The sequence below is a fragment of the Garra rufa genome, chromosome 14 (genome assembly GCF_049309525.1).
Source record: "Garra rufa chromosome 14, GarRuf1.0, whole genome shotgun sequence".
Lineage (NCBI taxonomy): Eukaryota > Metazoa > Chordata > Actinopteri > Cypriniformes > Cyprinidae > Garra > Garra rufa.
The window spans coordinates 5,659,851-5,676,969 of NC_133374.1; the positions used below are offsets into that span (position 1 = coordinate 5,659,851).

The 17,119-nt window shown below is 33.8% G+C and overlaps 1 protein-coding gene across 1 annotated transcript in view; it reads right to left on the reverse strand.

The window, feature by feature from the left end:
- Positions 1–224: 224 nt before the first annotated feature.
- The window catches only part of nox4 (NADPH oxidase 4), a 31,378-nt gene continuing 14,483 nt past the window's right edge, over positions 225–17,119 (reverse strand). Inside the window, exons 9-18 of the mRNA XM_073817968.1 lie at positions 15,089–15,260; positions 14,814–14,981; positions 11,790–11,852; positions 11,107–11,167; positions 7,945–8,023; positions 5,950–6,069; positions 5,531–5,639; positions 3,043–3,111; positions 1,273–1,373; positions 225–1,156 (exon numbers count right to left, since the gene is read on the reverse strand). Coding sequence (XP_073674069.1) covers positions 1,036–1,156; positions 1,273–1,373; positions 3,043–3,111; positions 5,531–5,639; positions 5,950–6,069; positions 7,945–8,023; positions 11,107–11,167; positions 11,790–11,852; positions 14,814–14,981; positions 15,089–15,260 — 1,063 coding nt within the window. The 3' untranslated portion in view covers positions 225–1,035. The remainder of the gene's footprint in view (positions 1,157–1,272; positions 1,374–3,042; positions 3,112–5,530; positions 5,640–5,949; positions 6,070–7,944; positions 8,024–11,106; positions 11,168–11,789; positions 11,853–14,813; positions 14,982–15,088; positions 15,261–17,119) is intronic.

Consider the following 17,119-nt stretch of genomic DNA (forward strand, 5'->3'; position numbering starts at 1 on the left):
GATGATAGCAGAATTTTTCATTTGTCTCATTTTCATTTTTTTGGGACTAGTTTCCCAAAAGTGAGCATTTGCTGAAAATGAAGATGTAGATGGATTTGTTTCTTTGTCGGATTTAGAGAAATGTAGCGTTCCATCACATGCTCACCAATGAATGTGAATGGGTGCCGTCAGAATGAGAGTCCAAACAGCTGATAAAAACATCACAATAATCCACAAGTAATTCACACCACTCCAGTCCATCAGTTCACATCTTGAGAAGACAAAAGCTGCTTGTTGGTAAGAAACAGATCCATTATTAAGATGCTTCCTCCAGTGAAAAAAGTGGTCTGGTCTGAGTCAGGAGAGAAATCTGCACAGTTCAAGAACTGCTTACAACCCAAAACAGTCTAAAACAGCTCTAAACAAATATGTGGGTGGATTTTGATGTGAGAGACAATAGGAGATGGACTTTTTCACTGGAGGAATCATTATTTTGGATTATGGTTTAATATTAAAAACATCTTAATGATGGGTTTGTTTCTTATAAACACAGCGTTTGGCTTCTCAAGATGTTGACTGATACACAGTGGATTACTTGTGGATTATTGTGATGTTTTTATCAGCTGTTTGGACTCTCATTCTGACGGCACCCATTCAATGCAGAGGGCAAGTGATGCAATGCTACATTTCTCCAAATCTGATGAAGAAACAAACTTATCTACATCTTAGATGGCCTGTGGGTGAGTACATTCTCAGCAAATCTTCATTTTCAGGTAAACTGTTCGTTTAAGGCTTGTAGCAGGTTCATGTAGACAAACTCTACATGCAGAATCACAAATGCTCCCTGAATAAGAACATAATTGTGCAAGTTTTTCATCTCATTACACTGTTTACCAGCTCTCCATCTCTGTCCGAGGATTCATTTTGAGACGAGGATGCAGTCCATGAATTCCAGACATCTTCATCTGTATTTGTCCCCTCTTGTCCTCATTCCTCAGTGACAGAGACTCTAATGGCTTTTTATTTGGCAACAAACAATGGGTTTGTTTGCATCCCTCAGCTGAAGGACTCCTTGTTGTACTCAAACGCAGTTCCTGAGTGTGGGTTTGAATTGCACAGAGTATGCAATGCTTTAGAGATCCCTTTGGGCCCACAGCAGAAAACCCCCACTCTTTTACTGCGGAAAACACAAACACACACACACACACATCATCATTTTGATTATTGCATGCATTAAAATGGCCAGCATAACTACATTATTGCAGCCAATAGTGGCCAATTCATCATACTCACAGCTGATTGGCTCTTCCTATTTCCTGGAAAAGAAGATTCCATTTCGGCCGACCAATCCGAAGCCTGGAGCTCAAGAAACGGTAGCGTTCCTCACTGATGCTCTTCACAACACACATTGAAAGACACATATGGTTTGATGTTTTCTACTGTTAAGAAAAAAAAACTCTAAAAAGAATTATGAAACCACTCCGAAGTCGCGATCTGAATCAAATGATTCGCGCTCCTAGGTTCCAATCTGAAGCAAAGAATTTGCGAACTCGCTCCAAAGTTCCAATCTGAATCCAACGATTCACTATCTACGCTCCTGATTTAAATAATGATTGTTTGCGGAATGATTCAAGAACTCACTTTGAAGTTCCAATCTTAATCAAATGATTTGTTATACGCGAGGTTTCGATCTAAATCAAATGATGCATGATTTGCGCTTCTAGGTTCCATGGTTTATGAATCACAAATCATTCAATTTGCAGAATGATTCAAGATCTCGTTCTGAAGTTCCAATCTAAATCAAATGATTTGTGATACACAACTTGAGGTTTTGGATCTAAATCAATTGAATCACGATACACATAGTTCCGAACGAAAGTCAAATGATTTGCGAACCCACTCCGAAATCCTGATTCAAATCAAATGATTCCCGACATGAGATTTGAAGCCTGAAGCAATCAAATGATGCACAATTCGCGCTCCTAGGTTTCAATCTGAAGCAAACGATTTGTGAACTCGCTCCAAAGTTCCAATCTGCATCAAATGATTCACAATTCACGCTCCTGATTTAAATAATGATTCGCGAATCACAAATCATTCAATTTGCGGAATGATTCAAGAACTCGCTCTGAAGTTCCGATGTAAGTCAAATGATTCGTTATACGCGACTTGAGGTTTCAATCTAAGTCAATTGAATCGCATTTCACACATTTCCGATCGAAGTCAAACGATTTGCGAACCCGCTCCGAAAACATGATTCAAATCAAATGATTGGCGATACGAGATTTGAAGCCTGATCTGAATCAAATGATTCGCAATCCGATTTGAGCACTTCAAAACAGTGAATCATGTTGAAATGCAATGGTTTTTAAAATCACTACAAGCGATGGCAAATTAATTTGAACAGATTTTTGCTTGTGAATCGCTTGACATTAAAAGAAGTCGGGAGCGGTTCCATCTTAAATGATTCACTCAGCTGATTCGGTTCCTCTTTTTTCTTCAGCCATGTTTACTTTACACTGTCAGTAATACTACTGTTTTAGCTCGAAAATTATGACATTAACTGAAATAGGCAAAAAAAAAAGGATGCATAAAAAGATGTGTGCTTATTACAAAAAATATACTTATTTCATAGACACATTGTCTTTCAATAATTCAAGCACTTTTCAAGGACCTCTTCAAAAGTATTGCTATTTTCAAGGTTTTTCCAGGCCTTAAATTTCTTTAAGCACTTTGGACAACTTTAAAGGCGATCTCCTCAATATTTTCATTTTTTTGCACCATAATTTTCCAGATTTTCAAAAAGTTGTATTTCAGCCAAATATTAAGCTATCCTAACAAACAATATATCAATGGAAATCTTATTTTTCACCTTTCAAAAAATTAACACCATGACTGGTTTTGCTGTCCAGGGTCACATATATGCATATTTAATGTAAAATAATGAACTAGATGTTTACATTTCCTGAAAACAAAGCAAAAGAGCATAGCTGCATCTACATAACTCTCAAGTTGTAAATGACTATTAAATAAGTAGTAATAAAATGAGCTATAAGCACACACCTGTAATTCTTGAGTGTTACTGAGGTAGAGCTGAACATTCAGGTAATCTGGACGATTGTCCCGCCACAGCTACAGAGAGAGGACAATAACTGTTTAAAAGGATTTTTCACATTTCAGACATTAACATTTGCATAACATCAGCCAGTAGGTGGTGGTATAGTGTTTTGTAACTTTCATGCATACTGCATAAAGCCTTTATATTTTCTATCTATCTACTATTTTTTATGACAATCAAGCATTTTTAACCCTATAAAGTCTACTGTATCATATTTGATACACAAAAGGCCTCTAAAAGATCAGCATGATCAAAACTTTGCTGAAAAACGTGTACCGTCATCTGATTGATAGTTAATACTTGTTTAATGAAGTGAAAGGCCTTTTAGTATAATTGTACAAATGTCCACTTTCAGCGGGTGGTTCATGTGTCTTTTTGCTGTCAAGTCTGATTTTTACAAAGTAAACCTAAGAATAACTTTGATATTGTTAGTAACATTTCAAGATGGACACTTACTGGGCCTTAGGTTTATTTGATTATTCAGTCATGATTTTAACAAAATCATGTTCAAATATGAGGATCAAATATGATCAAGAGGAACGTTTTGATCATCAAACTAAGCATTTAAATATACTAAAACATGTTATTGGAGATACAGAGTGACAACTGATATTTGTTTAATTCCTGGTAAGTATCTGCTATACATTTATTAAGATCTCATTGACTTGCATTACAAACTATCAAAATTTCATCTTACTTATGTGGTCATAAATATCAGTATCTGCACAATATTGCATATTTTTGCTCAGTTTGGGCCTCTGAATTTATAAAATAAGATACTCAAAAAAAGCAAATATGCAAATTTCTTTAAGACTTAGTCTAAAGGTCAAATAAACTAAAATTCCATTAAAAATTCAGTTGACTATTGTCTGACCATATGTCAGGCTTTACAAGGTTAAATGTGACTTAAAGGATTAATCCACTTTCAAAATAAAAATTTCCTATAATTTTACTCACCCCCATGTCATCCGAGATGTCCCCATGTCTTTCTTTCTTCAGTCGCAAAGAAATTAAATTTTTTGAGGAAAACATTCCAGTGTTGTTTTTGACAACCATCTTAGATTTAGTCTTAGTCTTAGTCTTTTGGACTAAAATGGTTATTAGTTTTATTCAAATTTTAGTCACTTCTATATGTGATAGTTTTAGTCCAATGTTAGTCGACGAAAAGTCAAAAAGGTTTTAGTCTAGTTTTAGTCGACGAAAAATCAAAAAGGTTTTAGTCTAGTTTTAGTCAAAAAAGGGGAAAAAGTAGTCTTTTAACAAATTAATGTAGGCCAGTAAGTATTTTGCTGTTGGGTAGTGTCAGTTAAGTTCTGAAAATAGCAGATCTATATTTCAACACAATGTGAGCTTCCGGATTGACTATTTTCACCAATAATTACAATAATGAAGGAATGTTTTAAAACATAAAAGACAAACAAGGATGGAATGCTAAAACGGCTTGCCATACTAGTATGTCAAAGAGTATTTAATGCTAAAACGGCTTGCCATAGCGGCAGATATTTTCCGGTTTTAATTGGCATGCACAATAAGCAGAAATGTCATGCATTTTAAACGTCTGACGGACCATCCACTAACATTTTCGTCTATTCTCGTCTCGTCAACGAAAACTCACACACGTCTCGTCATGTTAGTCATCAAGGAGCCATTTTTATCTCGTCAACGTCTCGTTATCGTCATGAAAAAAAGTGGCGTCAACTAAATGATTTAGTCATCGTCATCGTTGACGAAAACAACACTGAAACATTCCAGGATTTTTCTCCATTTAGTGGACTTCAATGGTGCTCAATGGATTGAAGGTAAAAAAATGCAGTTTTAGTGCAGCTTCAAAAGGCTCTAAACAACCTCAGTTTAGGAATAATAGTCTTATATAACGAAACGATCTGCCGTTTTAAAAAATATATTTATACACTTTTTAACCACAAATGCTTGTCTTGAGCAAAACTCCCAACTCATTTTCTCCTCCAACTTCAGAATCGAGAAAATAAGATGGGCGTTTTTCAACATACCCTAACTGTCTTGAACCGGAGTGCACAAAGTATGCATGCACATCACAGAGCTAGACAAGACGGGCATTTGAGGTAAAAAAAAAAAAAAAAAAAAAAGTGTATAAAAGTTTTTTTTTTTTTTTAAGAAAATGATTGATCGTTTCACTAGATAAGACCCTTATTCCTTGTCTGGGATCATTTAAACCATTTGAAGCTGCACTAAAACTGCATTTTTAACCTTCAATCCATTGAGCACCATTGAAGTCCACTAGATGGAGAACAATCCTGGAATGTTTTTCTCAAAAAAACGTAATCTCTTTGTGACTGAAGAAAGAAAGGCATAAATATCTTGTATGACAAGGCTAAGTAAATTATCAGGAATTTTTTTATTCTGAAAGCAGAGTATACTTTAAGAGCCACTGTATGTGTGTTTGCGTGTGTTTACCCTCTCATGTAGGCCACACAATAGATCAGCAAACCAATAGAAAGACTGAAGGTCCCTGCAAACCCAAACGAAATACAGCCTCCTCAACTTATACTGACGCCAGTCATCACTGCAACACACACAACACACAAACACCTTCAGACACTTCACTGTGGATTGACATTGTTTCTATATGCACACAATAAAAACATGGATATATTTAGAACAGCATATTACTTTGACTATTTTTTTTAGTACATAGTTTGTATGAAGTACATAGTCTTTTCTGTACACATAGATCCACAAATGATTATGGGGAAATCAAACCCATGACCACCATCTGAACTAGAGAAATGCTGTATGCAGTACACAAGTGTTCCATTTAGAATGTTGAAGAACAATGTAGTGTTACATCACGACTGACAGGTCGTCTCACTTACAAGAGCGCTTGTAGAACACAAGCGAACGGCGTGACTCCGATCCCTCCTGCCACACACAGGCTGACTTCGTAATTAAACACGTCCTCTGACGGGCTGCCAAACGGACCATCCACGTGCACGCTGGAGGCAGGACAAAAAAAACAGAAAGCATTAGATGTAATGAGATTAGGCATGTCAGCAGAAAAACACACTTCTATATTACTTACGCTATTTCAGCAGTATGCAAACTGTGCATAGTATGAAATATGCTATACTTACAGTTGAAGTCAAACGTTTACACACACCTTGCAGAATCCGCAAAATGTTAATTATTTTTCCAAAATATCAGGGATCATACTAAATGCATGTTATTTTTTATTCAGTACTGACCTGAGCAAGATACTTCACATAAAGGGTGTTTACATACACTTGATTCTTAATACTGTGTAAACAATGTTCTCAATGCTGGAGTTCATGTGTAGAGACCCAGGCGATACTTCGAGCAAAGTTTCATGGTGTGTTGAGCCTTCTTAGTGTGGTAAAAATATCGATTTTGATGCGCTCAAATTTATGCCCCTAGTACTCCCATTCACCGGCCATTGACCACAAAACGAAATCACGGTCAATCTCAAAAACGGCTCGTTTGTTGTAATTATGCTTTTAGATATAAGTTTATCTCGTTTACAGTACAAAAAAAAAACAGCCCAGGTTGCATTTTGGCAATAGTTATCCTTTAACAATGTGTAAATAATGTTTTGAGAACATTATTAAAGACCAAATAACTTGAAAAGTGTGGGACCAGTAGGATATTTATAGTTTTTTAAAGGAGACTTATCTGCTCATTAAGGTTGAGATTTTTGTAACAATAAACACCTAGTTCAAAGTTTGTGGTCAGTCATTTTTTTCTTTCTCTCTCTTTCTTTGAAAGAAATTAATACTTTATTCAGCAAGGTGTGTGTTAAATTGATAAAAAGTGATGGTAAAGACTTATATTGTTACAAAAGATTTCTATTTTGAATAAATGCAGTTTTTTTACTTTTTATTTAACAAAAAATCCACAGGTTCCATAAATTGTTTCCAACATTGATAATAAAAGTAATATCAGCATATCAGAATGATTTCTGTAGGATCATGTGACACTGAAAAGACTGGAGTAATGGCTGATAAAAATTCAGCTTTGCGTCACAGAAATGAATTATATTTTATAGTATATTAAATTAAAAACTGTTATTTTGAATTGCAATAATATTTCATAACATTTCTTTTTTCCCTGTATTTTTGATCAAGTAAATATAACTTTAATGAGCATAAAAGATTTTTTTTGAAAACACAAAAAATCGTACTAATCAAACATTTGAGCGGCAATGTTTGTGAATGATACATGTTTTTTTTTTTCCTCGGTTATTTTGCATTCTAATCCCAATTTAGTGTAAAATCTCTTAATGGTCCAATCAAAATAATGAGCAAAAAAGATTTTTGCATTGCTTTGTGGGATACGGTATTCTGTGCACTAGTCGCATACTGTACATTTTGACAAATGAAGTAGGTCATTTGGGTATTACATAGCATATTATGCACAGTATACATACTGAAATATTAATACAAGCAGTATGTCATTACAAACCAGATCTGACAACCATCCATCCAATCAGAAAATACTCAGGTTTTCCACTGCTAAAATGGGACAGTCACGTTAAGAAGGAAGCAAACACACACTTGCACACGACAACAAAAAAGAAACACACACAAATAAACAAGCACACACACAGGATGAGGATGTCCAGTCATTTCCCACTGTACACACACTGTCCCACTGTAAAAACACTTTCATCTGAGGAAATGAAGTCATTCGTTGTGATTGGATGCCGAGGCTTGTTAAAGCACATCTCTGGAAAACTGTTGTCCTCCCAGGAAATGACGTGGTCAAAGGGTCGTGGCATTTAACCTGTCGTATACTGAGGGATCATGACCTTCATTAACGCCGCTAACACTGTTCCCACAACGCAACAGACTTACGTGGGATATCTTCTCTGCTGCATCATGGGAAGGATCTCGGAGCTGTTCGACTGTTGAAGCAGCAGCTGAGAAAATCTCGCTGAGGAATAACAGAGACAAAAGAAAATCAACAATATATGTACAAATAAAAACAATATCAACTCGATTTTTGAAATGTTCTAGGTGACTGCTATCACATTGCTATTTGGTCGCTAAAGCATTTTAAAAAAAAATACATGTTGTTAAAAATAAAAAAGGTAATTGTGACTTTTTAATCTCACAATTCCGACTTTTTTCAATTTCTCACAATTGTGTGTTTACATATCGTAATTCGGACTTTTTAACTCATGTTTGAAAGTTCATATTTTACAATTCTCACTTTTTTCTTGCAATTGCAATCTCACATTTCTTACTTTTTTCATGCAACTGCAAGTTTATATCATGCATTTTTGATTTTATAACACGTAATTATGAGTTCACATCTCATAATTCTCACTTTTTTTCTCGCAACTGCAAGTTTATATCTTGCATTTTTGACTTTACAACACACAACTGCAAGTTTACATCTCACTATTCTCACTTTTTTCTTGCAATTGCAAATTTTTATCTTGCATATCTTACTTTTTCTCGCAATTATGACATTATAACACGCAATTGCGAGTTTAAATCTCATAATTCTCACTTTTTCTTGCAACTGCAAGTTAATATCTTGCGTTTTTGGCTTTATAACACAATTGTGATTTTATAATTCTCACTTTTTTTGCAAAACTGCACGTTTATATCTTGCATTTTTTTACTTTATAGCACAATTGTGAGTTCACATCTCATATTTCCAAAATATTTCCTGCAATTGAAAATTTGTATTTCCCATTTCTAACTTTTTCTCACAATTATAATTTTATATCCTGCATTTCTGACTTTATAGCATGCAATTTCGAGATTACATCTTATAATTTTCACTTTTTCCTCAAACTTGCATTTTTGACTTTATAACATGCAATTGTGAGTTTACATCTTATATTTCTCTTTTCTTCTCACAACTGCAAGTTAATATCTTGAATTTTTGATTTTATAACAAGCAACTGCGAGTTCACATCTTGCATTTCTGACTTTATAATATGTGACCCTGGACCACAAAACCAGTCATAAGGTTAAATTTGACAAAACTGAGATTTATATATCATATGAAAGTTCAATAAATAAGCTTTCTATTGATGTATGGTTTGTTAGGATAGGACAATATTTGACTGAGATACGTCTATTTGAAATCAGAAATCTGAGGATGCAAAAAAATCAAAAAGACTGAGAAAATCACCTTTAAAGTTGTCCAAATTAGGTTCTTAACAATGCATATTACAAATCAGAAATTACATTTTGATATGTTTACAGTAGGAATTGTATAAAAAATCTTCATGGAACATGAACTTTACTTAATTCCTTAATGATTTTTGGCATAAAAGAAAAATCTAAAATTTTGACCCATGCAATGTATTTTTGGCTATTGCTACAAATATACCCCAGCGACTTAAGACTGGTTTTGTGGTCCAGGGTCACATATGCAATCGCAAGTTTTCATCTCAAAATTCTCACTTTTTTTGCAATTGCGAATTGGCATCTTGCATTTCTTACTTTTTTTCTTGCAATTAGGAGTTTGTATCATGCATTTCTGACATTATAACGCACTATTGCAAGTTCACATTGCATAACACTTTTTCTTGCAACTGCAAGTTAATATCTTGCATTTTTGGCTTTATAACAATTGCGAGTTTATAATTCTCATTTTATTCTCACAACTGCAAGATTAGTTCTTGCATTTTTGACTTTACAACAGAATTGCCAACAGAATTGCAAATTTACATCTCATAATCTCACTTTTTTCTCACAACTGCAAGTTTATATCATGCATTTTTGACTTTATAACACGCAACTGCAAGTTTACATCTCATAATTCTCACTTTTTTCTTGCAACTACAAATTAATATCTCACATTTCTTACTATTTTCTCGCAATTATCAGTTTATATCAGGCATTTCTGACTTCATAACTCACAATTTGGAGTTTACATCTCATAATACTAATTTTTTTTCTTGCAGCTGCAAGTTTATATCTCACATTTCTGACTTTACAAAATGCAACTGAGAGTTAACATCTCATAATTCTTACTTTTTCTTGCAACTGCATGTTTAAATCTCACATTTCTGACTTTATAACACGCAATTGTGAGTTTAAATCTCAAAATTCTCACCTTTTTTTCTCACAAATGCAAGTTAATATCTTGCATTTTTGACTATAACACGCAATGGCAAGTTTACATCTCATAATTCTCACTTTTTCTCTCAACTGCAAATTTATATCTTGCATTTCTGACTTTATAACATGCAATTGCATGTTTACATTTCACAATTCTCACTTTTTTCTTGCAATTGCTAATTTGTATCTCATATTTCTTACTTCTCGCAATTATCAGTTCATATCCTGCATTTCTGACTTTTTAACTTACAATTTTGAGTTTACATCTCAAGTTTAAATCTCACATTTCTGACTTTATAACCGCAGTTGTGAGTTTACATCTCATAATTCTCACTATTTTCTCACAACTGCAAGTTTATATCATGCATTCCTGACATTATAACACACAACAAGAAAAAAGTTAAATTTGTGAGATTAAAAGCAATTACCTTATTTTTGATTCAGTGGCAGAAAAAGGCTTCCATATGTTACAAAATTTGCTAAGGGGTTCTCGAAGGATGTTAAAGCACTGCTAAGTGGTCACTAATTTGTTCTGGGTTGTTTTTAAGACACTGCAATGCAGTCACTAGAGTATTTTAGATGGTTGTTAGTGCGTTACTATGTGGTCTTGTTTACTTACTCTAGATGTGGATTTTTGCCTGTTTTATCACCTACTAGATGCGCGTGTGTATTTGCTCTGGCATGTGGTATTTCTTTTGTTAAGTGTGTTTTTCTTCCAGGAACGAGTATCTCTAAAGCATGACATAATGGAAAGTGTCTTGACAAAAGACTGAGCAAACAAAAATGTGTGCGTACAGTAAATGTGTTTTAATCCAAACATCACACATCTTGAGAGAAACCTCTGAACTAGATTATAAAGATCACAGCGTCTTTGATTTATAATGCATATATGTGTGTGTGTGTGTGTGTGTGTGTGTGTGTGTGTGTACTCACAAGTCCAGTCTCCCAGCACTCTGAGATGAATACCAAATGTTTCATTCTTCCCGGTTGGACACTAAGACACACACAGAGAGCAGGGATTGAGTGTGAGGATCAGGTACAGTCATGCATAAAAGGAAACAGACCCCTGTGGGCAGAAAGCCTTCAAGTGTATGAATGGGTAAAAAAGTTTTACTTGGCAGAGAATGCAATTGTTTCAAGTGTGCAAGTGCAGAGAAATTTATTGCTACGATCTGCACGTTTCAAAAATGGAATCATTTACATGAGCCATCATGGAATGTTTGGTTTGAAAGAGAGTGCAATTTGATACTGTAACAATCTTCAACAGCATTACATCATTGAAAACGCCTTCAAGCTCTGTTTATGAAGAACGTGCATGTTCGTATGCTGCTTTTGGTCCTGCTGTGAACTTCCTGCATTTGGAAACAATAACTATGATATAATGTGCATTTAAAATGAGTCAGAATAACAACATTCGTAATTGTTTTATGTGTCCATAGTTTGCTAGTTGCTTTGGATAAAACATGTCAACGTGGAATATGATTACAACCATTACCAATTAGTCATGATTCTTTCATTGACACACCCAAATTGGCGCCTAAATAAATTTAAAATTTTCCCACTGGTAATTTTGGCATTGCAGATGTGCATTTATCTCATGAGTAATACACACTCACTGTGGTGAGAGTAAATGGATGGTTTTCAAATGACGACACACTTGGGCAGTTCAGCAGGATGTACTAGAGAAAAGATCACAAAAACACACACAAATTGACATGAATAACTTGCACACAAAAAATAAACAAAAAGCATAGACACACTTGCAACATTTCATGTTTTATATGTATTATTAAATATAAAATATTCTGATATTTACTTTAAAGAGGCCATACAGGCTGCATTTATTTGATCAAAAATACAGTAAAAACAGTAAAATTGTGAAATATTATTACAATTTAAAATAAATGTTTTCTATCTGAATATATCGTAAAATGTAATTGATAGCTGTGATCAAAACTGAATTTTCAGCTTTATATAAGTTTATATCTCACATTTTTGACTTTATAACATGCAACTGCAAGTTTACATCTCATAATTCTCACTTTTTTCTCACAACTTCAAGTTTATATCATGCATTTTTGACTTTATAACACACAATTGTGAGTTTACATCTTATAATTCACTTTTTTCTTGCAACTTCAAATTTATATCTTGCATTTTTGAGATTATAACAAGCAATTGTTATATTTCTTGTAATTTTTTCTAACAACTTTGTTTATATCATGCATTTTTGACTTTATAACATGCAATTGCAAGTTTACATCTCAATTCTCGCTTTTCTCACAACTGCAAGCTTATATCTTGCATTTTTTACATTATAAACAGCTCCGAGTTTACATCTCAATTCTCACTTTTTTCTTGAAACCGCAGGTTTATATCTTGCATTTTTGACTTTTTAACACTTAATTGCAAGCTTAAATCTCTTTAGTCTCATTTTTTTCTTGCAACTGCAAGTTTATATCTTGCAATTTTACTTTATAACATGCAACTGCAAGTTTATACCTCATAATTCTCACTTTTTTCTCACAACTTCAAGTTCATACCATGCATTTTTGACTTAACACTTAAAGGGATAGTTCACCCAAAAATGAAAATTTGATGTTTATCTGCTTACCCCCAATGCATCCAAGATGTAGGTTACTTTGTTTCCCCAGAAAAACACAAACGAAGATTTTTTTACGAAAACCGGTGCAGTCTGCCAGCCAAATAATGTGAGTGGATGGGCACCAGACCTTTAAAAGTAAACAAAAACATGCACAGACAAATCCAAATTACACCCTGTGGCTCGTGATGATACATTGATGTCCTAAGACACGAAACGATCGGTTTTTGAGAGAAACTGAACAGTATTTATATCATTTTTTACCTTTGTTACAACGCCACGTCCATCTCTCCTGAGTAAGCGTTCGGCATCAGTCACGTCACATGAGCACGCGCTCTGTGGTAGAATACGCAAACGCCGGAAGCGATCTGTCGCATGTATACGACACTCATTGTTTACACAGAGCACAGAGATTGTGGGTATAGCGGCTATTCAAAATGGTAAATACTTGCGCTTATCCTGATTGTTTAAACCGATTTAAAGCTAAAAGATTACATTAGTTTGCGCAAACTCATCCGGGACTTTTCACTGATTTCCCCTTACGGCGTTTGCGTATTCTACGCTAGAGCGCGTGCTCATGTGACGTGACTAATGCCAAACTCGTGCACATTACAGATGGACGTGGCTGTGTATCAAAGGTAAAAAATGATATAAATACTGTTCAGTTTCTCTCAAAAACCGATCGTTTCGTGTCTTAAGACATCAATGTATCGTCACGAGTCCCAGGGTGTAATTTGGATTTGTCTGTGCATGTTTTTGTTTACTTTTAAAGGTCTGGTGCCCATCCACACCCATGATAAGGCTGGCAGACAGCACCGGTTTTCATTAAAAATCTTCGTTTGTATTCTTCTGAGGAAACTAAGTCACCTACATCTTGGATGCATTGGGGGTAAGCAGATAAACATCAAATTTTCATTTTTGGGTGAACTATCCCTTTAATTGCAAGCTTAAATCTCTTTAGTCTCATTTTTTTCTTGCAACTGCAAGTTTATATCATGCATTTTTTACTTTATAACGTGCAACTGCAAGTTTATATCTCATAATTTTCACTTTTTTCTCACAACTTCAAGCTCATATCATGCTTTTTTTACTTTATAACACAATTGTGAAATACATCTCATAATTCTCTTTTTTTCACAACAGTTTATATCATTCATTTTTGACTTTATAACATGCAATTGCAAGTTTACATCTCAATTCTCACTTTTTTCTCACAACTTCAAGTTCATATCATGCATTTTTGACTTTATAACATGCACTTGCGAGTTTACATCTCTCAATTCTTACTTTTCTTACAACTGCAAGTTTATATCTTGAATTTTTGACATTATATAATTCAACTGCAAGTTTTTTCTCACAACTTCAAGTTTATATCACGCATTTTTGAAGTTATAACATGCAATTGTGAGTTTAAATCTCAATTCTAAATTTTTTTACATGCAACATTTTAAATGCATAAAATGAAATATTAAATATTCTGATATTTACATTAAAGAGGCCATACAGGCTGCATTTATTTGAACAAAAATACAATAAAATATTATTACAATTTAAAATAAATTCAATCTATGTGAATATCTTGTAAAATATAAGTGATCAAAGCTGAATTTTCAGCATTACTCCAGTCTTTAGTGTCACATGATCCTTCAGAAATCATTCTAATATACTGATTTGCTGTTCAAGAAACATTTCTGATTATTATGCATATCAATGTTATTATACTAATATGCTGATCAATATTTTTCAGAATTCTTTAATGACTAAAAAGGTTAAACTAACAGCAATTATTTAAAACAGAAATCTTTTATAATATTATAAATGTCTTTAGAGTCACTTATGATGAATTTAATGCATCTATGCTAAATAAAAGTATTAATTTCTTTAAAAAAAAATCTTGCTGACCAGAAAATTTGAATTGTAGCATAGCAGACTAAATATTTAATTTAAAAAGAGCAAAGAAGGCCCTGATTTTCATTGTATTTCCCCTTTAAAAATTTGTAAACAAACTTTAATGCAACCATGTGGAGGCAGGGCTTACCTGTCCAGGGCGGGGCTTAAAGCCGCTCTTCAGCATGCGTAATTCTACAACATCACATGGATGACTAACAACAGAAACGATGGTAACAGGAGAAGCACTGCTTCTTATGAAACGATACAGTCGCTCCGCACAGTACAGACAGAGAGGAGCAGAGACCCACAACCACGTCTAAAACACACAAAAACACAAAAATTGATAATGATTTATATACAGGTGCACAAACAAAACCAATATAAACAACAACATGAAATATCACTTATTTAATTCCGACAGACCTGAGGAAAATGGGGCTGAAAACGAGCCTCTTCTTGACAAACTGTCTGTGGTCCACCTGAAAACTCTGCCTCCTTCTCTTCTGCTGCTCTGTGATTGGTCCATGAAGTGAGATTGTTGTGCATGCAGCCAGGTGGGTGGGTCTCCACATTTGACTGATACTTTAAAGCTCCTCTATTGGACAGAGAGGCATCAATCATATCACATAAAACATCAGGTAAATAGAAACTACAATTTGCACACTTCTGCTTTTATAACAATAAATTCTAAACTCTGAGACCTTTTTAAGAGCAAGTAAAGAAAATTTAAGGAATAAGGAAATGCAAATGTCAAATGGTCTCTAAATGTAAATGGTTCAGCAACAATTCAAAGTCTGAAAACACAACTTCCTACTGATCTCCATTACTTCTTAAATCATTTTACAAAAAATAGCTTAGAGTTTGAATACATGTGCTCCGTAACAATAGAAATATGAAAAACAACTTAATTTGAAGGGTAAATTAGTTTTTATGCCTCACTGACAGACATTTGTTTCTGTTTTAAACTCAATTTAGTTCATTTTCTTAGAAAACTTCATACCTTAGTATTGCATCTCATGTAAATATATCTTGATGTTTATATATAACAATAAAAACAAGAATTAATGTCAAGTCGAGTCACTTTTATTTATATAGTGCTTTATACAATACAGATTGCGTCAAATCAGCTGTACAGTGTTAAACAAGAAATAATTGCTTCAATATTTTAAGAGGACAATAGTAAATGGTTGAAATCAGTTTATTGTTATGTCATGTCTTCCCCGATCCAAGACATTTTGAGAGTGAATTAAGCTTTTTTAAGACCTGTTCATTTAAAAATAAATAGCTACATAAATAAATAAAGTTCACAAATATATTAAAAAAAAAAAAAAAAAAAAAAAAAAAATTGACATTTGCAAACCTCTCAAACTTTTTTCATATTGCAATGGATTGTGGGTAACAGTGTTGGGTAAGTTACTTAAAGTAATCCACTACAAATTACTAATTACTTTTAAAAATTGTAATTCGATAGGATAACTGATTATTGCATTTAAAAGTAATCAGGTTACTAATTACTTTACTTTTAAGTTACTTTCAAGTTTATTTTACTTTTCAAGTTATCAAACCCGAAAATCATCAACAAAAACAAACTCATAGTGCTTTTATTAATTCAATATTGACTGAAAAATTACATAGTATTATTTGTACACACTCCCACTATCAACAACACTTTTTTGGGGGGTTTTGTAAAATAAAGAAAGAGTGCGTATTATGATACACAGTTTTGGCGTATATACAGGGAGTGCAGAATTATTAGGCAAGTTGATATTCTTGTCATATTTTTTTCCCAAGCACATTTGAATAATTCCAAACCACATCAATCTTAATAACTACTATTCATTTTGTATTTAATTATTTATAATTGATATATAATTGTCCATGAAGGCTGGAAGTGAAAAACTCCTTATTTTCAGGTGTGCAGAATTATTAGGCACAGTTTCTTTTACAGATAAAATGAGCCAAAAAAGAGATTTACCTCAGACTGAAAAGTCAAAAACTATTAAATGCCCATGAGAAGGATGCAATACTAATGCAATACTGCAATTTGCAAAGTTAAGGCATGACCACCGGACAGAAAAACGCTTGTTGCATCTGCATTGTCAGAAAAAACAGGTGGAGGAGAAAAGATGCATGTTAATTGCAAAAAAAGTAAGAATTAATGTTAAGAATCAGATATGAAACCATCAGAAACCATTTAGTCTCCAGCGCCACCGTTTTCCAGAACTGCAACCTACCTTGAGTCTCCAGAAGTGCAATGTGTCAGGTTCTCAGAGACTTTGCTTGGGCAAAAAATCCTAAAAAATGACCCTCAATTAATAAGAATAACATTCTGAAGTATTGTCAAATACATAGAGATGGTTTTTTTCTAGGCTTTATAGACAGATGAGTTGAGAGTGACTCTTGAAGGACCAGCACCATATCCTCTTGTAGCACTCTTTCAAGTTTATCCTCCAG